The 24043-nt window shown below is 40.1% G+C and overlaps 1 protein-coding gene across 8 annotated transcripts in view; it reads right to left on the bottom strand.

Moving 5' to 3' along the window:
* AIG1 (androgen induced 1) overlaps positions 1-24043 on the bottom strand; it is a 254569-nt gene that overhangs the window by 12177 nt on the left and 218349 nt on the right. For 2 of the 8 annotated variants that reach the window (XM_030316492.1, XM_030316489.1), the window contains 2 exons: positions 6939-7102; positions 116-812 (listed from right to left, as the gene is read on the bottom strand). The exons of 2 other annotated variants lie outside the window; for them this stretch is intronic. In XM_030316492.1, coding sequence (XP_030172352.1) covers positions 785-812; positions 6939-7102 — 192 coding nt within the window. In that variant the 3' untranslated portion in view covers positions 116-784. Of the gene's footprint in view, positions 1-115; positions 813-1609; positions 2718-6938; positions 7103-24043 lie in introns of those variants that run through there. 4 more of the 8 variants (XM_030316490.1, XM_030316486.1, XM_030316485.1 and 1 more) reach the window with 3 other exon arrangements.

Below are 24043 nucleotides of genomic sequence, written 5' to 3'. Positions count from 1 at the left end.
AAAAAAATTTTTTAAAAGATACACATTTTTAAAATCAGAAAATTATTAAGACCTATGTTCAGTAAACCCATTTTCAAGAGGTAATAGGAACAAAATAAGAGAGGAGACACCAATGTTCAATACACCATGCATCAGATTGGGGTTACTTGGTCTTTATTAAAGTTTGTTTGCATATATAAAAAGTTTCACAAGATTAAGTCATGAGATCCAGATACACTTAGGTTTTGACTAACTTCATGTGATTATTACTAACATTGCCTGTTTGAGGCAATGGTGACATTATTGCAATACAGAACATCCAGCATATTTCCTCCAGACTTGCCCTGTGGTCCAGGGTCCTTATCCAGCCACCTGCAGGACTCAATACGCAAATGCCTTGCTTTACATCTATCCCTTTGATTTTCACGTATTTCTCAACAAGAAACACAACCGAGTTGTATTCTTCCTCAATTAAATGGAATCACAATTGCAAAAATTAAAATCCAATGACCAATTTTAGTTTTAAAAACTAGAAGAGGAAAAAAAAGGATGTTGTTATCAGTAATGACTTTGGAAAGTCTTCTTTAAAACACAATGAGGGCAAGTTATTTTGGAAATAACTGTATCCTATTCTTATATAAGCTTCTCTATAAAGGTGCCCCCCGCTCTGGGGGCAGAGAGGCCGAGGTGAATCCCACTGCTTTCTTTGCCGCTTCCTCTCCTGTATTGCCAATGCCCAGGGGGTAAGAGTCCTCAATGGTGGCTCAATCCAGCTCTTTCATTCAGACTTAGCTCTCATTCCAATTTAGGCTTCTCTTTCTCTTCTTCCATACCTAGAAATTCAGGCAAAGTACTTTATTTTAACATCAGATTAAACTGTGAGCAGCTTCTCCAAGGCTGCTCAAAAAACCCCTCTCCTCTCCGCACACGTCTCCCCATCCACTCTGTTGTACCCACTCCCTTTCTCCTAGCTAAGAAGGAAAATCCTTTCCAACTTTCTCCTGCAACTTCTTTAGTGACCTCTGTCCCCACCCTTTACCTTGAGATCAGGACACACCCACGTCTTATGGCATCTGGGAGTGAGGGGTGCAAGTCTACTCTTGACTCATTGAGTCTGTACAGAAACCCCCACCAGACCGCTTTGTAACCAGCTTCTAACATTGGAAGGTGTGCAGCTGATGAGTCTCAAACAGGCCTTACTTATTTTGATTTTGGTCCTGTTTCTTCTCAAGGCAAGGACTCTGGATTTTCAAAAGTGAAGAAAAAAAAAAATTTGTTTTAACTCACCGAGAGCTTGTTAGGCAGTTAGGCACAAGAACTGTTTATTTCCATACCTTTGTGTACTTAAACTCAAGTTCTCCCTCTATTCACCCCACTCCTGGGAGAACTATGTTTTACCTCCTGAGAGACTCATATGTACTGGACCAGTAAGACCTCTGCCTGTGGTCTGTAGTGAATAGTTAGTTAATGATGTTTCATTTTCCTGGAGATGAAAATGTTGAAGTCATTGTCATGCATTAAAGTTAAACTGGTAAATGCTCCCCGCTTCTTTCTTTTGCTTCTTGCTAAATATTATTCATCTGAAACCAAATTCTCAAACTTTTTGCTCGAAACAAAAGAACCCCACATATTGCTTTGCAGCTTTTATTGGTATTCTTTTACAAGTCGTAAGCTCTCTGAAGGCAGAGCCCTTAACTGTTTTGTTTCTGATAATATCCCTAGCACCTAACACAGTGCCTGACTGACAGTAGGAGCTCATTTAATCATTATGGAATCAGTTTATAAACAATGAATACGAGGAAGGCCTCAGAAGGCTACGCTAGTGGGAAAGCAGAATAAAATAAGGAACTTCACAATATATAAAAATGTAAAGCCTCATCCCAGAGGGTTACTCTCACAGGGCTCATACTAGGGAGGATTCCCCTTCCCCTCAGCACCCAGCTCCTGGTATTTGTTTTGTGGGGCCAGGGCGGTGGTGGTGGGAATGTGGGTAACATGCTCTGAACAGGTGTCCTTAGACAGTCTTTCAGGTTTGTTTTTCATGACTAAGGAACTGGCACAGATCTGTAACACTTCTTCCAAAGTGCTTCTCAGAAATCATATTAAGGAAAACTTCAGATTGAGGACTAAGGACATCTGAAGGGAGGAGGAATAGGGTTAAAGGGGAGAAGGCCAGGAGATGCCTTAGTTGTTGGTAACCAAGGCAAAGGCAGAAAAACACAACAGGGATTCCTTTCAAGCAGCACACATGACTTGGGTCCCAACTTTGTCCCATGTTCCCTCTCCTGTGGAGAAGCTCTCAGGAACTAATAACTGCTTGCTTTTCCTTAAAGTCTGTTTCCTCCTAAGTGTTCTCCTGCAGATGGGTTGACTTGGCAGCGACAGTGGAATCTTCAAAAGCGGGGGTGGAGAACAGGGGGTGTTCATTGACCCAGACAGGAAAAATGGCTCCCCACCTACTTTAGTTTGGCAGCTTTGAGGTAGAGGGAAAAAATTAGACAGCTGTAAATAATATTTGGAAGAACCAGAGGTATAATTTCCACACAAATAGCAGAAAGAAACCTGTCACAAAGCTAAGGCAGGACGTGCTTTTGGGAACCTGGAGGAAGAGCTGATTGACCCTGAGAGAGTTAGTCACATGTGATTCCCCTAGGCTGGGAGAAGAGCTCAACCAGAGGGCAGTGCTGGGACACTGCAGGCCTGGGTGGGCCTGGGTGGGCCATGAGCTGGATGGGCAGCTGTGGGAGAAAAAAAGAAAGAGGGTTTCTGTCATAAAGATCTGGCTCCAACCTCCTTTCTCTTTTGCTCGTCTCTCTCCTCACCCCAACCTTTCACTTTTGGACACTCATTTCTAGTCGTATTAAGTTTTACTTTAATAAGATTGGTCACCCCAGTTAGACACACTGGAATTGGAATAAATTCTTAGCTTAAGTACAGAAATATCTCAGCTGTTACAGGTTGAATTGTGTCCTCCCACCACCGTGCCCCCAAATTCATATGTTGAAGTCCTAACCTCAGAGCCTAACCTCAGAGAGAAGGCCAAGGGGGGTGGCAGGACGACCATGTGCTAAAGAGATGAGGGCATGCCATTCGTGGATCCAATTAACCATTTCAGCAGCAGCCAGGAGAGATTTGTGGGGGACCTTCTTGTCTGATGATGTGGACCTCTGTGGATTGCATGGGAAGCCAAAAAGGTTTTTGAGAATTTTGTGCCAGCAGGAACCCTGCCAGCCTGGACTAAAAGGGACAGAGGCAGCATGAAATGAAAGAAGAATGACTTCTAAGGTGGTTCAGGGGCTAGTCTTCTCCAGAGGGTAAGGCTTCCACCCAGGGGCAAGGGGAAGTGGCCCGAGGATGGAGTATTCAGCCAAAGACGATCATTCTCAAGCCTTTAAATCTAATAGAATTTGCCCTGTTACATTTCACACTTGGTTGGGATCTGTGACGCCCTTGCCTGCTGTGATTTCTCCTTTTTGGGAAGGTGTGTATACTCTATGCCTGTCTCACTATTATGTTTGGGAAGCAGATAACTTTCTGTCTGGCTTCACAGGTTCACAACTGAAAAGCAATTGTGCTTCAAGATGAATTATACCCCAAGTCTTAACCAGACCTGATTTAGATGATATTTAAGGTGAGATTTTAGACCTAAGAGTTGATGCTGGAAAGACTTTTGGGGCTGTTGGGAATGTATTTTGTATGAATGAAGGACATGAATTTTGGGGTCAGAAGGCAGAGTGTTATGGGTGGAATTGTGTCTCCACACACCTAACCCCCGGTACCTCAGAATGTGATTGTATTTGGAGATAAGGTCTTTACCAAGTAAAAATGAAGTTATTGGGGTGGACCCTAATCAAATATGGCCATTGTCTTTATAGAAAGGGTAAATTTGGAGACAGCCTCACACACAGGGACAACTGTCATGTGAACATGAAGATGGTCATCTACAAGCTAAGGAGAGAGGCCTGGGAGAGATCCCTCCCTCATGGTTCTCAGAAGGAACCTTTCCTGCCAATACCTTCATTTTGGTCTTCTGGCGTCCAGAGCTGTGAGACATTGCATTTCTATTGTTTAAGTCACCCAGCTTTTGCTGGGTTTAAGTCACCCCGTACTTTGCTGTAGCAGCACTAGCAAACCATTACAAGAGTCACAACTCCACTTAGAGTTACTTTTCTTTAAAAAGAGCAAATGCTTACATATAAATTTAGCCTATTTAAGGGCTTTTTGTACATTGTTCTTATCAAGTTGGTCTATTTTGTTATTTTATGAACTAGGTCCATGGGTCTTAGTGAGGTTTCTAGCCTCTCATGGGTCTGGATTTCCAATGGTGACAATCTGATGGCTCAGTAAAAGTAACACTGGACCGGACATTATGCAGAAGGTGTTGGCTCTGCCACCACCTACATTGGTGGGTCACCTAGGATTTCCAGGCTCAGCTGCTTCTTAGTAAAAAAGCCAGCTTTTCTGGGTTTCTAATATCCTTTTCTGTTCAATGATTCTGTAATAATGTGATTCTGTCTCGAAGTTGAAGTCAACATAGCATAACCAAGTGGAGGAAGTGAAGCCATTAAAAATCATTATGGATACAAGGAAGGGGGCTCCGTGTGATATCCCTGCTTCTTGGGGGATTTTGTTTTGGATGTAGTAAATGTACTCAGGATTCTAACACTCTCCCTGACTGTATTCAGTTCATTGCAACACACGCAAACACACACACACATACGGCACATACTGCTTTTAATCAGCACTTTCAAATTTAGCCATGTATGGAAACAGGCAGCTAATGTAGTGGAGCAAAGTGGCCAGGTGAAAACTAGGAACACTTAAGGAGCCAGCTCAAGGGGGCAACTGATCCATTGTTGCCATAAGTGGGCTTGGTGGGCCTGGTGTTGCCAGATCTTAAAAAAGTATCTGATAAGCTGGTGAATCTGGCCTGTATGTATAATCTCCCAATTATTTTTTTTTTTAACGTTTATTTATTTTTGGGACAGAGAGAGACAGAGCATGAACGGGGGAGGGGCAGAGAGAGAGGGAGACACAGAATCGGAAACAGGCTCCAGGCTCTGAGCCATCAGCCCAGAGCCCGACGCGGGGCTTGAACTCACAGACCGTGAGATCGTGACCTGGCTGAAGTCGGACGCTTAACCGACTACGCCACTCAGGCGCCCCTAATCTCCCAATTTTTAAATGTTGGTTCAAAAAGAAAAATCCCACCACGTAGGTCTAACAAAACTTTTGGCAAGTAAATTTGGGGGGAGGCCATCAGTTTGCAATCCTTCTCATAGATGAGAAAAATGTGTCCACTTGACATGAAACATCTGCCTTTGTGGAAGTAACTAGATGGTCCCATGTAGATAAAATTAATCTCCATACCTAAAATGAGTTGTGGAATATGAGTCAACCTTACTTAAGAGAATGGCCCAAATTAAATTGAACAGATTATTAAAAAAACCCTGAGTTTCACTATTCATTTTTAACTTCTCACTTAGAGCTGCTAAAGAGCAGTATTCTATGAATCCACACCGGATTTTTCTCTTTCCTGGTCTTCAGGCCATCTTCTCTTAGGAGTAGCAGAACAATGGCCAAATGACCATTGGAATCAAGCTAAATCAAGGGGAAAGATTCATAAATACTTCCTGAATAACATATAGAAAGCATATTAGCCTACATTTAAATATGGCCTTTCTCCCAAGAAGCTGAGAAATGTTTACATTTTGTTCTCAAAATATTTCTGCAAGTTAGCTAAATACTTTCATAAGTCAGCTAATAAAGATTACTATTCCCATTAAACAGAGAAGGAATTATTAAAAGATTAATTTCTTGTTTCCCAAGCTGTGGCCTGAACTGAATGAAACATTTTGACACTTTTTCTAATAGACCACTTATTAAAATTAAGCCAGCTGCCGAGAAAAGAAATCCTTAAATTCCTCCTGGCCACTTACCATTGGCCAATGCCTTGACACACAATCTTAGAAGGTCCACACACAAAAAAGTCCAATTTGGTAACCATGCAACGACTGTGTTTTATTTGTCTAATAAGATCCGGTTCCTGGCACAGTGTCTGGCACAGCGTAGGGTGCTCAGTGTTTGTGGAACAGAGATCATTTGCGAGTGATGTCTAGAATGTTGTGATTCTATTGGCGGAGATGCCCAGAACTCTCCAAAATCCCCAAACCATTTTGCCTTTGGAACTACTTTCATGCAGGACTCAAACCACTACATACGGTGCTGTTGCTTTTTCCACCTTCCCATTTGTTATGTTATTTTACATATGCTTTGGACAGGGGTTTGCACAGCTTGGGTAAGATTACGTGCCTTGCCAAGATAGAGGCACTGCCGTAAACAGAAACAAAAGATAAATCAAGTCATAGGTTAAGAGAGTTTCTACAGCAATGAAGTATTATTACCTTTACTGCCTGTACCTCTTTGTCACCTCCAGCCCTTGAATATGACAGTCACTGGTGAATCACAGTGGCCACAGGTAGTCTGAGCTGCTTGGGGTTCTAGCAGAACAGTGGGGGAGACCTCTCTGAAGCTACTGCACCCACACAAGGGATGATGTAAGAAGTGGAGGTCTGGGTGGCTTTTAATGAGACTATTTGGTTACATTTAATATTTTATCTATTTAATTGGGGGAGGTCCCTTTAGCTAAAGCAGTATTTTCTGATCAGAGTGAACTTCCTAAATTTTTGTTGTTGTTGTTAACGCTACATTTCTCCCTATAAAATTTTATAGACATGCTTCTTTTCTCTGAGATTTGGATGTTTTACTAGCTAATAAGACAAAGTGAGTAATAAACCTTTCAGGTAACTGCCAGCGGCTCTTAAATTAACACTGTGTAGTTATAAAAATGAAGCTCTTCATAAGTGATCCTTGGCTACGATGGAATTTTCCTTCAGTGTCTGCACACACTCTTTTAGACAGCAGTTCTCCTGCTTTATGCTCCCCTAAACAATACTTACTTCTCTGTGTATCCCAGATATAGCTGTTCAGAACTTCTCCCAGCAGGTACAAAAAGTTCATTAAGATGGTTGTAGACCCAAAGAAGATGATTCTGGCTCCTGGGCCAATGTGTTCCAGGAAAGGATACACCCACATCCCAGTTACGTGATGCACCCAGCACACCCTGCAATAGAATTGGAAAGGAGACAAAGACAGGAGTTCCTCTCATGTCAGATTTCAAACTCCTGTTATTGTGAATATGGACCCTCCACTCACACCACTCTTCGGCAATGTGTGTCACAACTTCGCTTCTGACACTCAGGAGTTACCAGGAAGTTTGTTGTTGTTTGTTTGTTTTCTTACACTTTTTATTCTAAAATAATTTTAGACTCACAGAGGAGTTGCAAATATGGTACAGAGAGTTCCAGTAAGCCCTTCACCTCAGCTTCCCTGAATGTTAACTTGTATAACCATGGCACAATTAACTAAGGCGAAGCCATTCGCATTTGTACAACATTTCTAACTGGACTGCAGACTTTATTCGGAATTCCCATTTCCCCACGAATGCCCTTTTTCTGGTCCAGGGTCCCACGTGTACTTGGTAGTCCCATCTTAGTCTCCTCCAATCTGGCAGTTCTTTGGTTTCTCCTTGTCTTTCCTGACATTTGATGGGTTCTGGTCAGGTATTTGAAACGTGTTTCTCTCAAGACTCTTATATAATCTTCATTTCTTCCTTACATACTGAGACACTATAGCATCAGGCAGCCACACTGTAATCCAACCTAGGCGAGTATGTGCAGGTGTCTTCCATACTGCCTTCCAACCAGATACCAGTACGTACTCAGCAGTGTTCTCAGCGTAACCTGCAGTGTGTCTATACCGACAGAGCCATCCTGTAACCTCACCGGCACTTGGCTTCCTACCACCTGGATTGTTGGCTCCTGTATTTGTTTCTTTCCTTGTTTTCCCCTAGTGCACGTAATACTTGCTTGTAATCATTCTATTTGTGTTCCGGAGATATTTTAGGTTCAGTGGGAATACAACATCATTAATCTCCACTGTTTTCAAAAGTCTAGTTAGAATTTTTACTCACTTGGTTTGGTCTCGACACAACTGTAAAAAGCAATTTTCCGAAACATTCTTGGGTTCATCACTTGATCAACTGCTGTCGATTTTGAAGACTAATTATAATATAAATAATATTATTGCAGGAGGAATAAGTATTACTTTTGATACTTATGTGTTTTGGGGTCATCTTCCTTATCACCCGCGGCTTCACTCATTGTTAAGCACCTTGTGTATCTATTACCTATATATTTACCGCACTGACGCGAGAACCCTGGGGATATTTATCTTAGAGCTTGCTGTCTCAGTGAGGGTGATACCACTCCCCCTCAAAGAGGTGAAAATTGGTTCTGACAGGGTGGTGAAGAAATCTTACTGTTTTTATGTGTTAAGCACAGACACTTACATACACAGAACATAAACAGGTATGCAGTATATCTGTGGTGTTAACATTTCATGGGCCCAGCTAGTCCACATCGGTATAAATCCAAAAGAACTGAATTGAAAGCAGAAACATAAACAGATATTTGTACCCCAATGTTCACAGCAGCACCATTCACAATAGCCAAAGGGTGTGGAAACGGTGCAGGTGTACATCTAGGATGGATGGATACACAAGACTGGTCTAGCCATACAACGTAATATTTTTCAGCCATGAAGAAGAACGACACTATGATACATGCTACAACATGATGGACCTTGAAAACATACTAAGTGAAAGAAGCCAGATGCAAAAGGACAAATAGTGTATGATTCCACCTATATGAGATACTAGAACAGGCAAATTCAGAGACAGGAAGTATAATAGAGGGGGGAGGGCTGGGGGGAGTGGGGAATAGGGAGTTAAGGTATAAGGAGTACAGAGTTTATGTCGGAGAAAATGAACATGTTTTGGATAAAGATGGTGGTGACGGTTACATGACATTGTGAGTGTATTTAATGACACTGAGTTGTACAATTCTAAATGGTTAAAAGGATAAATACGTTGTGTATATTTTACCACAATACAACATTTTTATGGGTTGGAGATTGGGAACGAAAATTACCTAGAAAGGTCCCTTGGTGGGGTGTTCAATAAGGAAAGAAAGGTGGAGAAACATGGTCTTAGTGGGAAGAAATGGTCATTAGGTGCATCCAGGTCAGCTTGAATAACTGTTCAGACTAAAGGCTTTTTACCAAGAGAGGAAGCCAAGCAAGTCAAGAGTTTTCTTTCTTAAAAAGGTTGAAGGATTTGTGAGAATCAGCAGATATTAAAATTTTAGAACTACCCTATGGGATTCTGATGCATCATACTGTGTTTGTCCATAAATTAGAGGCAGTTTTCTCTTCCTAATCTTTTCTTCACTGGTGTAAGGAATGTTGTGTGCTCATCAAGTGGCTTATTAATTTCCATTGAGATAATGTGCAATATCCCCAAAATGTAATACTATAAAGCTATAATTGACTTTGCAAACCAACTTATAAAATTATAATCTGACTCACTGTGAAACTGTTTCCTTAATTAGGCAAATTAGCAGCAATTCAAATTATGAATGCTAGTTGCATTTTTTCTACCTGTTCCTGGCTTTCTACTTGCTTCTGGTAGCATGAACCTTTCACTGGCAGCTTTTGCTAATGTGTCTTATGCAGGCCTCTGCTCCTCAGACACTGTTTGCAGTGTACTTTTGGTCTGAATGGAACCATCTCATACTACTGAAGAGATATAACAACCACAACCATATCCCATCTATCTGTAGATGACTCCTACATTTACATCTCTAGTCTTGACCTCTCCCTGATTTCCAGAGTTCGATACTCAGGTGCCCACCACACATCTCCATGGGAGGATGCACCTCCAACCCAACATTTCCATGATGTCCTCATCATCCCTGCATCCTAATTCCTGCATGTGTCTCCCCACCACCTAATAGCGAACATGCATCTTCCACATCTTTCACTTCTCACATCAGTGATTACTACATTATTGCAGCAGTAGTTTGGGGCAGAAAATGTGGAGTCATTTCTGACTTTTCTTTTTCTCACAACCCACACCCAATCCATCCTTGGATCCCATTGGCTCTATTTTCCAAATAGACCCAAGACATCTACTTCTCACCATGGCCACCACTACTATCTGGGTTCAAGCCATCGTCATCTCTCACTGGAACTACTGCAAGAGCTTCCTATGTTTTTGTTTCTACCCTTGCTACTGTCTGTTCAGTAGGCCATTCTCATTGGAGCAGCCAGACTGATCTAGATTACATGTAAATCAGGTTGTGCCACTACTTTGCTCAAAAGTCTTGCTTCCCCTCTCACTTAGACTAAACGCCAGAGACCCCAGGTGGTTCTTCAGGGAACTACCTAGGCTTGCGGGCACTTTTCTGACTTTTCCTCTTCTTCTTGCTCACTCCACTCCGGCCACACTGACTCCCTGGCCTTCCTTAAGAACATTGAGCACATTTTATGTGTTCCTGTGATTGGCACATTACTTCTTACCCCTATCTCCCCTACAGAATGCCCAATGTTCCCTTTTGTCCTTTGGTTTTCACTCAAAGGACACCTTCTCAATTAGGTCTTCCCAGGCCACTGCATCTAAAAGTTGCAACCTTTGTCCTCAATGTTTCTATTCTCCATCTCTTTATTTTTCTCCCCAGCCAGTTAATTTACTGTATTTATTTTTACTTATCTGTTTATCATCTGTCCTATGAGCATAAGCATTTTTATATTTTTATCTGTTATGTTCATTGCTAGATTCTGTGGCCCTTGGAACAGTGTCTGGCACACAGGATGCACTCAATACTTATTTATTGAATTAATAACTGAATAAAGAAATACCAAAAACAACATAAGCCTTTACTATATGACAGGCACTTTGACAATAACTTTAAAAAAATAATTTAAAAACTCTCCCACCTCCCCCATCTCTATGCCTTTGGTCATCAGCAAAGCTTTTCTGTAGAGAACTAGATAGTAAATATTCTCAGTTTGGAGGCCATATGGTCTCTGTCACAACTCTCAATTCTGCCATTTAGTGCAAAAGTAGCTACAGACAGTATGTGAACAAAAGAGTGAGATTGTGTTCCAAAAAAACAAAACAAAACAAAACAAAAAACAAAAAAACAGTGGAAATGTAAAATTCTCAGGGCAGGGGAGTGGAAAGCCATTCTAAGTGTGGTGCTTTGATATGGTGTGTAATCTCCTTCACCTTTTTCAACCACTGTATGAGGTATGATCCCCATTTTACAGGTAAAGAAGCTGAGACTGGACTAAAGAATGTGCAGGAAAAACAGCAAGCCTGGGAAAGGAATGATGCAGAACTGACTTCTTTTCTGCTTCATGGACTTGGTTCCCTAAATGAGGATTTTACTATAGTCTCCAAAACGAAGTGAGGGTTTTCTTTTTAACAAACGTTGTCTTCACTGCACCTCAGACACAGAAGTTGTGTTATGTGGGTTTCACTGGATCCGTGTGAATGATGCACCTACTTGTTCTGACAAGTTGTGCTTTCGCCATTTGTTTCCTTGATAAGATCAGGGCTCAATTTCCGGCACAAAAATGACTCATGGCCTTGCTCATCTATCTGTGGAGAGTTCCCGGTTCTTGGTTGACTTTCAATTTCTATCTTGTTCTAAAGCCTTCCTGTCTTCGTGCCCAAATATTCTTTTTTTTTTTTTTTTTTAACGTTTATTTATTTTTGAGACAGGGAGAGACAGAGCATGAACAGGGGAGGGTCAGAGAGAGGGAGACACAGAATCTGAAACAGGCTCCAGGCTCCGAGCTGTCAGCACAGAGCCCGACGAGGGGCTCCAACTCACGGACCGCGAGATCATGACCTGAGCCGAAGTCGGCCGCTTAACCGACTGAGCCACCCAGGCGCCCCCCAAATAGCTTATTCTTAAGGTAATGACACCAATTTTAATTTTAGCCTAAAAATTTGATGCATGTGTGTGTGTGTACGCACATGTGCATATGCAGATATGCCGGTGTTTTCTAGTATCAGGATACTTCTGAGACTATTTATTAGGTATACCTCCATTTTAGTTCACTTTAATGTGCAATTAAAAAAAATGACATCTATTAATGCCTCCTATCTAAGTGCTGTGCTACACAGGTGTCTTTCGTTACAGCACGACCAAAAAGTTTCCATCAAATTCGTAAATACTGTTCTTGATCTCTTCAAAGGCAAATTTCTCCAGGGAGTCTGCACTCGTTGACTCCATATCTGTACTTTGAACTCATTCCTCCCACAACAGTCTGGCTTCTTGTCTTGATACTCTACCAAAACAAAGCAGCTCATTGACATCAATTTCTCCTGGTTTTCCTCTTGTCTCTTTGGTCACTCTTCTTGGTTCTCTTTGTCAGTTCACCCTCCACTACCCAACCAGGCAATGCTGAATTTCTTTAGAGTTTGGTTTTGAAGTCTTCTTCTCATGGTGTGCATTCTCAGTTAATGAATTCATTTATGTCCACTGCTTCATGTCTATAACCCCATACGTAGATATTTCACAAAACTGTGTCCTAATCCAGAGCTCTCCTCTGATTCAGAGAAGTCTGTCAAACGGTCCTTAAAACACCTTAAGCATACCTCAAAATCCATACGTCTAAAGCCAAAGTCATGCTGCTCTCCCTCAAATGTGGTCTTCCTCTGGCATTCCTTCTATCTGTACACGGTACTACCACTCATTCAGTTTTGCAGCTCAAATCTGGGAGTCATCTTTGCTGCTTCTCTCTCTTTTGCATCACATATATTCAACCCATTATCTTACCCTGTCAAGGTTATCTCACACACACATCTCTCCACTGTGTTGATTTTTTTTTCCGTCTCCATCACCAGCATCTTAATTTGTGTTGTGATCATCTCTGTTTGGAGTGCTGGAATAGTTTCTAATTGTCTCCACATCTACTTTTGTCTCCTTCTGATCCATCCTCACGAGTGCCAGAGTAATCGTTTTGAGCCAGAAATCTGAATGCATTATATTCCTGCTTCAAATACATCAATGGCCTCTCACTGCTTTATTGTTAAAGACCTAAATTGTTAACGAAGTCCAGAGTAGTCATCATAGAGTGGCTTCTACCTGTCTCATACTCCCTTTCATACATGGCTTGTATTTTCATTTGGTTCCTTGATTTTACCATATTCCTTTGTGCCATGTAAATTTTTACAAGTTCCTCCTTCTGCCTATGCTGTTAGTTTCCCATCCCTTAGACATACTTCTCCTTTATATCTTAGCTCAATCAATGTAATTTATCAGTCATCACTTAGCAGAATTTTCCTCAATCTATTAGATTAGGTCAGATTAGCTCATAGAGAGCACTGAATCTATTTTTAAGCTCTTCTTTTATTAGCACTTACATTTGAATGATATCTTTATTTGAATATGTCTCCCTGCCTAGAGTATTCTTTGAGGTGAGGGGCTGTGTCTATTTTTACTTATTGTATCACCAGCACTTATCATAATGTCTGTCACATAGTGGGAGAGTGAATGAATGAATTTGTAGCATTTAAGCTGTGATAGAAAGGATGAGTGAGAGTTGAACAAAGATGGAATACATGTCCAAAGACCTGAAAACAAGGGAAAGTTCCCAGATATTCACGAAGAAAACATTTTTGTTGAGATCAAGGGAGAGAGGGCATGAGGGGGCAGGCAGATGCCAAACTGTAGGTGGCTTTTTAAGCCCTGGTAAGAATTACAGACTGTATTCTCCTGGGGACAACAGGAAGTCTTTGAACAGTAATAACTAAGTGTGAAACATATCAGTTGACCTGGAAACCAATGATATCAGAAATGGTGGTAGCCCAGATTGGAGTGGTAGCATTAGGAATGAAAATTAGCAGGTAGATTCAAGAAATATTTAGACCAGTGTCTATCAAACTGTAGGTCATAAGCAGTGGCATGCTGGAGATGGTCAGGAGAGCTGGTTTTTGGATTTCGGGGATGTTTGCAAGCTCTTTGGTTGGTAGCTTAGATTCATCCATGGTGGGTATATTTACACCACAGACTCAAATGCTACACATCAGGTTCCCCCTCCCTGGCCTCCAGAAGAGATGGTTGCTAAACATTTGCCAGTAACCCATTAGTTACTAGCATTTTAAAAAGCAACAATAGAAGAAAACATAGTAGAAATGTCAGAAAACTTTGCATAAAGTGATGATAAAAATTGCTTTGTGGGGCGCCTGGGTGGCGCAGTCGGTTAAGCGTCCGACTTCAGCCAGGTCACGATCTCACGGTCCGTGAGTTCGAGCCCCGCGTCAGGCTCTGGGCTGATGGCTCAGAGCCTGGAGCCTGTTTCCGATTCTGTGTCTCCCTCTCTCTCTGCCCCTCCCCCATTCATGCTCTGTCTCTCTCTGTCCCAAAAATAAATAAACGTTGAAAAAAAAAATTAAAAAAAAAAATTGCTTTGTGAAACTTGTGTTCCACTTTTGTGTGTGTGTGTGTGTGTGTGTGTGTGTGTGTGTGTGTGTGTTGTGTGTGTGCGCGTGCGCACAGGCTAATGCATGCTGGCTGGGTCATGATACAAAAGATGTTTCTTTTACTCACAGTAAAATAAATTTGAAAGACAATGATTTAGAAAATAGAATTAAGAGAACTTGGTGATTGATTGGATTTAGGCAGTGAGGGAAGTGAGATGAGCTAAGGATGAATCATAGATTCCTGGCTTGATTAACTGGGTGGAGAGTGCTGCCATTTCCTGAGATAGGGAATGCCATAAGGGAGCCCGTTTGAGGGGATGATGAGTTCAGTTTGGACATGTTGAATTTGAAGTGTCTGTAAGAGATCCAAGAGGAGATTTCCTGAAGGCATTTACATGGGTTTGGACTGTAGAGAAAGGACTGATGTGGCAATACAGATAGAGGGTTCATTGGCCAAAAGAAGGTGGTTGGAGCTATCAGAACAAATTGAGATCACCCAGGTAGAGTATGAGGCATGAAGCATCCATGAGAGGGCCCTGGAAAAGATCAAGATCTAAGGGGTAGATCGAGGAGAATGAGGCTAGAAAGCAGACCAAAAGGAAAAAAAAAAAAAAAAGCGCTAGCGACAGGGAAAGAAGACAGAGAAGTATAATGTCTGGCAGACAGGGGACAAGTGGGAAAAGGAAAAACTAGACAACATCTAGTAGCGCAATATATTTGAGAATTGAGACTAATTAGAAAACTGACTTTCCTCCCACAAAGTAAAAGCAAGAAACTTTCATGTTCCAAGTGGTATGTGTCTCATTCAAATCTATTTTGGATTTTGGCCAGGTATAAATGATAAATAGTTAAGTAAAGAAAAATTGACCTTGTTAAGCTCAGTAGCTCTTATGCCACATAGAAAAATTTCATCCTACCCCCATCAGTCATGAGTTGTGGTGGTCACTGGAACCCTTGAGGAGCTGTAGTGAAGAAGGCATATCACCCTCCCCTTTTCTGATTCTGTCACCCTTACTTATCCTGAAGAGACACATGTACCTATCTTACCACTGATGACCTTCCAATTCTTAAGATTAGTTTATTTTTTTAAAAGGATTTAAAAACCACTTTTATTAGTCACATTTAGATAAGGAGCTAGGCTATTTGACAGCTGGGCTATTGCTCATAAGACTCACAGGACACATTGGGGCGCCTGGGTGGCGCAGTCGGTTAAGCGTCCGACTTCAGCCAGGTCACGATCTCGCAGTCTGTGAGTTCGAGCCCCGCGTCGGGCTCTGGGCTGATGGCTCGGAGCCTGTTTCTGATTCTGTGTCTCCCTCTCTCTCTGCCCCTCCCCCATTCATACTCTGTCTCTCTCTGTCCCAAAAATAAATAAACGTTGAAAAAAAAATTAAAAAAAAAAAAAAGACTCACAGGACACAGACTCATGCAATAACAGCTAATGGCTAGCAACATTGAACTCTTCATGATAGGCGCTACATTAAATGTTTTATATGAGCAACTCTTTGGAGAGGTGTCATATTATTACCATTTTGTAGATGAGGACACCGGGGCCCCGAGAGGTTCAGTAAGTGGAGAAGCAAGGATACACATTTCAGCAGTCTGGCTCTCAGCCTGTACACCAGCCTCCTCCAGTGCTCTGAGGAATAGGAAGCAATGGATGGATGGGAACAGGGCTCTGGCCAGCTTTTAATGTGCTCAGAACCAAAAAGTGATCCAAGTATGAAATCTCTGTGTAAATTTTTTTCTTTATTCCCCACTGACTATAAAAGTTATAGAAAATCTGTGAGATATAGAAATGCTGCAAATGTAAGATAAATCAGTTTTGGTGAAGTTTTAACACAAGATTGAGTCTCTTATAAAATTCGGGGGTCAGGTTTTACAACTCCTCCCGAAGGGAGGGAAACCACTGCAGGGAGAAAGTAATAAACACTTCCCTTGAGCAGAGGCACTGACTTACCTCTTAAGAAAGAGTCGCCTCATATGTGCGTTTAGTCTACTAGAATTTACTACACTGCTTGGCTGGCAGTGAGTGTGTGCTCCAGGGTGGGGCAAGATCCGGGATGCGCGTTGCATCAGCTTCCTGCCCAGTGGGTCTCAGTCTGTCTCAGATGGTACCTCCAACCTGATGCTTCTGAAGGACTTGTCAAGGGAAGTTGTAAGTTTTGATTCAAATGCTGGCTTTACCCCTGGCCCTCTTTTTTAGACCTAATCATCTCAATTTAGAGCAATTCTGAAGGCTGCTTGGACCATCTCCTGAGTATTGCAAGGAGACTGGTTCTTGCTACTTTTTGGAGAATCTAGGATTCTGCTGGATTTTTCTGGAGTTTGTGTGCTCATTCATTTATTCAGCAAACACTTCTTGAATCCCTTCTATGTGCCAGGTGGGGTGAGCAGCAGTAAGGACGTAAAGGTGCGCCCTTGAGGAGGTCATGTTGCAGAGGGCTGCCAGGGTTCCCACTGAAATGGCTGTAGGTTCCAGCGAATATGACAAAGGATATCTGCCTAGATGGGAACGGGGCTCTGGAAACAGGTCTCAAAACATTCTCCATGGTGATATATGCAGTAGTGCTAGAGAATTAATGCATCAATTCATAGGCAATTACCACCTAGAGGGATCCCATCTGAGGCAGTGTTGAAATATTCTCTAGCTCAGTTACAGAAGTAATTTTAGAAGTCACAGATATAATTATGTAACTGTTCATTTACTGTGGGTTTAAAAGAGTATTCAAGATAATCTTTTAAGGCATAATCATAATTTATCATTTATCGGCGTCTTTCCAATTTTCTCATTGGAGCTAGCCCAAATTTACCTACTTGGGAGGTATCTATACATGCGGCCAGTGGCTAGCATTACGACTGTGCACCCTGGGCGGTCACATGTGGCCCTGGGCTCAGAAGGGCCCCACATTTGGTTTAATGCTCTGCTTCCCTATCTTAAAATTTGTAATCATTTTTGAACAAGGTGCTCCATATTTTTATTTTGCACTGGGCCCCACAATTATCAGCTGGTTCTGACTACGTAGCTGTGCCTCCTATACTCTGGATCAACTTCCAGCTCATCCACATAATAGGTCACCTTGAATATTATTTCACTTTGAGAACCTCAGTTTCCCTCTGTTAAAGGTGTATAAACATTACTATCTTAGAAAGGTACTCAGCAGATAACATAAAGTTATTAGCACAGTTAACTTAGGTTAGATTAAAAAAAAAAAAAAAACAAGCAAACAGAACAAAGCAGCAAAATCTCCCCACTGCTTCTCCTTATGCAGAAATATATAATATTTTTTTCTGTACTTCTCACACACAAAGATATTTTCAAGGTTGTAAGTCCCTCCACCCATCCTTGGGGAAAAACGCAAATTGTGCATGCCTCCCAGAATGAATTCCTGTAATGAGGTAATCAGGGAATGTGTTTTCTTCCTGATTCTAGATCACAAATATCAGAGTAATTTATCCACACAGACAGGCCAATAAGCTACTTCAGAATATTTTCTTCCAACACATGTCCTGGCACATGTCTAAACTAGTTTCAAGTGATTGTTTCCTTTGAGTCTTGCTTTCTACATCCTACCTGGTCTTATGGTGATGTTTCCCGGAGAGAACTCAATTTGAATTTCCCTTAATAAACTTCATGACCGGTTTTGCTTAACTTTAATCATTTGGATCTTCTTAAAGTATACAGATGCCAAACATCAAGTTGACACATTGAACATTGTAGGAAACATGTGTTCTTACTAGAAGGAGGTGGGGAGTGTGGTCAGCAAGGGACTCTTACGGCCTGAGCAATCATCAGAATTGGCTGTGATAGTGAGAAGTCCATGCACTTAACCACTATAGCTCTGCAAGGGGAAGAGGAACACCCTCAATCCCACATCAGAAAATCATAATTTTCCATATTTTGCAAAAATGATCTCTAATGACTCCCTAGCACATTTTGTGCTTCTCCCTCTCATAGATTCTTATTTTTAGGACTCTAATGTTCTGGTTATCCCTGCCATGAATACAACTTCCTTGAACCTGCTGCCTCCCTGAAGTAACAATCTCTCTCTCTCCCTCTCTCTCTAATTGCCAGCTTTCTTTAATAAACAGCAAATTTCCAGACATTTCTTGAGCTCTTGCTTTGTGCCAGTGCCCAGTCTCAAATCACAGTGAGGCCAACTCTGCATTATTTGTCACATCTGTCCTCTGTGTGCTGCTTCTAGAACTGTTAAATGTTTCTTTTTCCATTCAATAAATATGGACCAGTGTCTAGAATGTGTCAGACACATACACGGAGCAGTAGGTAAGGTAAATGTGGTCCTACTCTTGTGACGGGGTTCCCAATATTAATAGAAATACAGACATTAGATGACACCATGGTGTTATGCCCTTGCTACTGCAAGGCAGGGGTGGTAGAATCAATTATTATTTTTCAAGTTGAGTTGTACTGTTTGTTTTTCAACTTCATTTTGATTTTATCAGAACTAAACCATCAAAAGCTCTAGAAAGTTTGTATTAAAAACAAAGTCCCTGCCATACCCAACTGGAGCCCTTGGTCTCCTTGCTATGCCTTGTCCTGATCCCCAGTGAAGGCCTTATTCAACAATGTTAGCTGTTTTTTTTTAGCGTTTGTGTCTATATCTCTTTTTTTTTTTTAAAATTTATTTAGGGGCGCCTGGGTGGCGCAGTCGGTTAAGCGTCCGACTTCAGCCGGGTCACGATCTCGCGGCCCGTGAGTTCGAGCCCCGCGTCAGGCTCTGGGCTGATGGCCCAGAGCCTGGAGCCTGTTTCCGGTTCTGTGTCTCCCTCTCTCTCTGCCCCTCCCCCATTCGTGCTCTGTCTCTCTCTGTCCCAAAAATAAATAAACGTTGAAAAAAAAAATTAAAAAAAAAATTTATTTATTTTGAGAGAGAGAGAGAGAGAGAGAGAGAGAGCAAGTCAGGGAGGTACAAAGAGAGAGGGAAGGAGAGAGAATCCCAAGCAGGCTCTGCACTGCCAGCACAGAGCCCAACACAGGGCTTGAACTCCGAAATCATGAGATCATGAGCTGAGCTGAAATCAAGAGTTGCAAGCTTAACTGACTGATCCACCCAGGCATCCTTATATCTGTGTTTCTTAACAATAGCCATATATTGCGGATATTCTTGATTTGTCAACTTTAGACAGTATTTTCTGATTACTAATATGGAAGATATGGGTTCAGCCATCTTATAACTCCTTCCCTCCTTTTTTCTTATCTTTCATCCACCAAATATATTTCTATCATATTTAGGCAGGCTAAATCAGTCTTCTGTATTTAATTATTTTCCTTATGCTTTTGGTGTTGTGTCTAAAAATTCCACCAAACCCAAATTCCTTATGTTTTCTTCTGGAAGTTTACAGTATTGAGCTTGACATTTAGATTTATGATGCATTTTGAGTTTGTTTTCATAAAAGGTTTAAGGTTTGTATCCAGATTGAGATTTTGTTTTCATATGGACTTCCAATTGTTCCAGTACTATTTGTTGAAAAGATATCCTTTATCTATTGAATTGCCTTTGTGTCTTTGTCAAGTATCAGTTGACTATACTTATGTGGATCTATTTGTGGGCCCTTTATTCTGTTATATTAACCCTTGTGTCTATTTTTTCACTAGGGCCACATTGTGTTGATTACTGTAGCTTTATGGTAAGTCTTGATGTCAGGTAGTATCAGTTCTCCAGTTTTCTTTTTCTTCAACATTCAGTTGGCTATTTTGGGTTCTTTGCCTTTCCACATAAGCCTTAGAATTGGTTTGTCAAGATCCACAAAATAACTTGCTGGGATTTTGATTGGACCTATGTTGAATCTATAGATCAAGCTGATAAGAATTGACATCTTAATAATATTGGGTCTTCCAATTCAAGAATATAGACTCTTTTTCCATTTACTTACCTCTTATTTATTTCTCTCATCAGCGTTCTCTAATTTTTGCATATAGATCTTGTACATATTTTGTTCGACTTATATCTAAGAATTTCATTTTTTGGTGCTATTGTAAATGATACTGTTTTCAATTTGAAAGACTAACTGTCCATTGCTAGTATATAGGAAATCAATTCATTTTAGTATATGAACCTTGTATCCAGTGACTAATTAGTTCCAGGAGGCCTTCTGTTAATTATTTGGAATTTTCTGCATAGATAATCATGTCATCTGTGAACAAAGATAGTTTTATTCTTTCCTCTTAATCTCTACATAACTTTCCTTTCCTTTCTTGTCTTATTGCACTGGTTATTGAAAAGAAGTGGTGAGAAGATATTCTTGCCTTATTCCCAGTCTTAAGGAGAAAGCATCCAATTTTTTGGTGTTTTTTTTTTTTTTTTTTTTTCTGTTAAGTGTGATGTTAGCTATAGGTTTTTAAATAGATGGTTCTTTACCAATTTGAGGAAGTCCTCCTCAATTGATACTTTGCTGAGTTTTTCTTTTTTAAAAATCATGAATAGGTGTTGGGCTTTGTCATATTCTTTTTCTGCATCTATTAATATGATCATATTATTTTTCCTCTTTAGCCTGTTAATGTGGCGGATTATATTAATTGATTTTTGGAATGTTGACTGGCTTTGCATACCTGGAATAAATTCCACTTGATCTTTGTGAACAATTCCTTTTATACATTGTTGGATTAGATTTGCTAATATTGTTGAGGATTTTTGTATCTATGTTCATGAGAAATACGTGTCTGTAGGTTTCCTTTCTTGCAATGTTTCTAATTTTGATATTAGGATAATGCTGGCTTCATAGAATCAGTTAGAAGTTGTTCCTTCTGCTACTATATTCTGAAAAAGATTGTGGATACTTAGTATCATTTCTTCCTCTAAATGTTTGGTAGAATTCACCAGTGAAACCATCTGGGCCTGATGCTTTCTGTTTTGGAAGGTTACTAATAATTGATTCAATCTCTCTACTAGTTTAGGCATATTCATATGATCTATCTCCCCTTGAGTGAGTTTTTGTAGAATGGTTCATTTCATCTAGATTATCAAATTTGTGGGCATAGAGTTGTTTGCAATTTTCCTTTATTTTTTTAATGTCATTGGGATTAGCAGTGAGACTCCTCTTCAATTTCTGTTAGTAATTTGTGTCTTCTCTGTTCTTAATTAGCCTAACTAAAGCTTAATAAATTTTACTGATCTTCACAAAGAATTACTTTTGGTTTTGTTTATTTACTGTGTTAAATTTCACTGATTTTTGCTCTGATTTTTATTATTTCCTTTCTTCTGTTTGCTTTTAACTTAAATTGCTCTTTTTTCTCTAGCCTCCTAAAGTGGAAACTTAAGATTATTGGTTTTAGACCTATTTCTTTTCTTTCTTCTTAAAAACATTTTAAAATGTTTATTTATTTTTGAAAGAGAGAGAGAGAGAGAGGGAAAGAGAAAGAGAGATAAAGAGAGAGAGAGAGAGAGAGAGAGAGGGAGAGAAACAACACATGAGTTGGGAAGGGGCAGAGAGAAAAGGAGACACAGAATCCAAAGCAGCCTCCAGGCTCTGAGCTGTCAGCTCAGAGCCTGACATGGGTCTTGAAATCATGAACTGTGAGATCATGACCTGAGCCGAAGTCAGATGCTTAACCAACCAAGCCACCCAGGTGCCCCTATCTATTTCTCTTCTCATATATGCATCCAATGTTCTAAATTAACCTCTAAGCACTGCTTTCTATGAATCCTACACATTTTGATAACTTACATTTTCATATTTTTTTCAGTTCGCAATATCTTAAATTTCTTTTGACATTTATTCTTTGGCACATGTGTTATTTATTAATGTGTTACTTAATCTCCAAATATTTTGAGATTTTCTAGTTATCTTTCTGTTATTGATTTGTAGTTTAACCCCACTGTGGACCATGAACATACTTTGTATGATTTCTATTCTTTTAAATTTGTTCAGGTGTGTTTTATGGTTCTGTATATCTGTATGTGAGCTTCAGTAGAATGTATACTCTGCTCTTGCTGAATATAGTATCCTATACATGTCAATTAGATTGAGCTGATAGATGGTATTGTTCAGGTCAACTATATCCTTGCAATTTTTTTTTTTTTTTTTGCCTGCTTAATCTATCAATTACTGAAAGAGATGTTGAAGTTCTAACTGTACTAGTGGATTTGTATATGTCTTCTTGCAGTTATATTAGTTTTATCAGTTGTTAGAGGCATACACATTAAGATTATTATGTCTTCTTGGAAAATTCATCCCTTTATCATGTAATGCTTCTCTTTGTCCATGATAATTTTGTTTGTTCTGAAATGTGTTTTGTCTGAAATAAATACAGCTACACCATCTTTATTTTGACTGGCATTATTATGTTATGGATTCCTCTATCCCTTTATGTTAATCTATGCCTTTACATTTTAAGTGTAAGTGGTTTCCTTATAGGTAACCCATATTTGGTACTGTTATTTTATCTATTCTGACACTCTTTGTCTTTAAATTCCTATATTTAGACCATTCGCATTTAAAATAACTATTGATACAGTTGGATTAATAACTGCCTTGTTTGTTTTTCTATTCATTGTACTTGTTTCTTGTTTTTCTTCTCCCTTTTTTCTGTTTTTCTATGCTTTAATTAATTTTATATGCTTTCATTTTCTCTTCTCTCTTAGAATGTCAATTATGCCTCTTTTTTTGCAAATTTTTTTTCTAGCGTTTCCCTAGAGCTGCAATACACATTTACAACAAATGTAAATCAACTTTCAAATATCGATTCATAGACAGTAAAAATACCTAATAATAAAGTATTCTCAATTTCTCCCTTCCATCCCTTATAACTTTATTGTTACTCATTTCACTTATCCACGTATGATAATCACCCATACAAGTTTCTGTAGATCCAAGTTTCTGACCTGATTTTCCTTCTCCTTTAAGAACATCTTAGAAAAAAAAGTTTATTTATTTTGAGAGAGACAGGGCAAGAGCAAGAGAAGGGGAAAGGCAGAGAGAGAGAGGGAGAGAGAGAATTCTAAGCAGATTCCATGCTGTCAGCACACAGTCTGATGTGGAGCTTGATCTCATGAACCGTGAAATCATGATCTGAGCTGAAATCAAGAGCTGGATGCTTGGCTGACTGACTGAGCCACTCAGATGCCCCTTAAAAACATCTTTTAACATTTCTTCTAGGGCAGGTCTGTGGGCGATGAATTCTCTCAGTTTTTTGTTGCCTCAGAAAAATCTTTATTACTCTTTCACTTTTTATTTTTTTTAAGTAAACTCTACGCCCAATGTGGGGCTTGAACTCACAACTCTGAGATCAAGAGTCACATGCTCTACTGACTCAGCCAGCCAGGCATCCCTCCTTCACTTTTAAATAATAATTTTCTTCAGTGTAGACTTTGAGGTTTTTGTTTTCTTTCAGTGCTTTAAATATTTTACACCACTCTTTTCTTGCTTGCAGTGATTTCTGATGAGAAGTATGCTATAAATTCTATCCTCATTATTTTATAAGTAAAAGGTATCCTCCTCCACTTCTCCAACCCTGTTCCAGCTTCATTCAAGATTTTGTTTTTGGTTTTTTGCAGCGTGAATACAGTATTTGTAGATGCTTTTGGTACTTATCCCGCTTGGTATTCTCTGAACTTCCTGGATCTGGATCTGTGGTGTGGTGTCTGTCATTAATTTTGGGAAATTCTTGGCCATTACTACTTTAAATATTTCTTCCACTCTGTACTCTCT

This window comes from Lynx canadensis, chromosome B2, assembly GCF_007474595.2.
Source record: "Lynx canadensis isolate LIC74 chromosome B2, mLynCan4.pri.v2, whole genome shotgun sequence".
Taxonomy (NCBI): Eukaryota; Metazoa; Chordata; class Mammalia; order Carnivora; family Felidae; genus Lynx; species Lynx canadensis.
The sequence above is the reverse complement of the archived record's forward strand: the minus strand, read 5'-3'. Positions and strand labels throughout refer to the sequence as shown.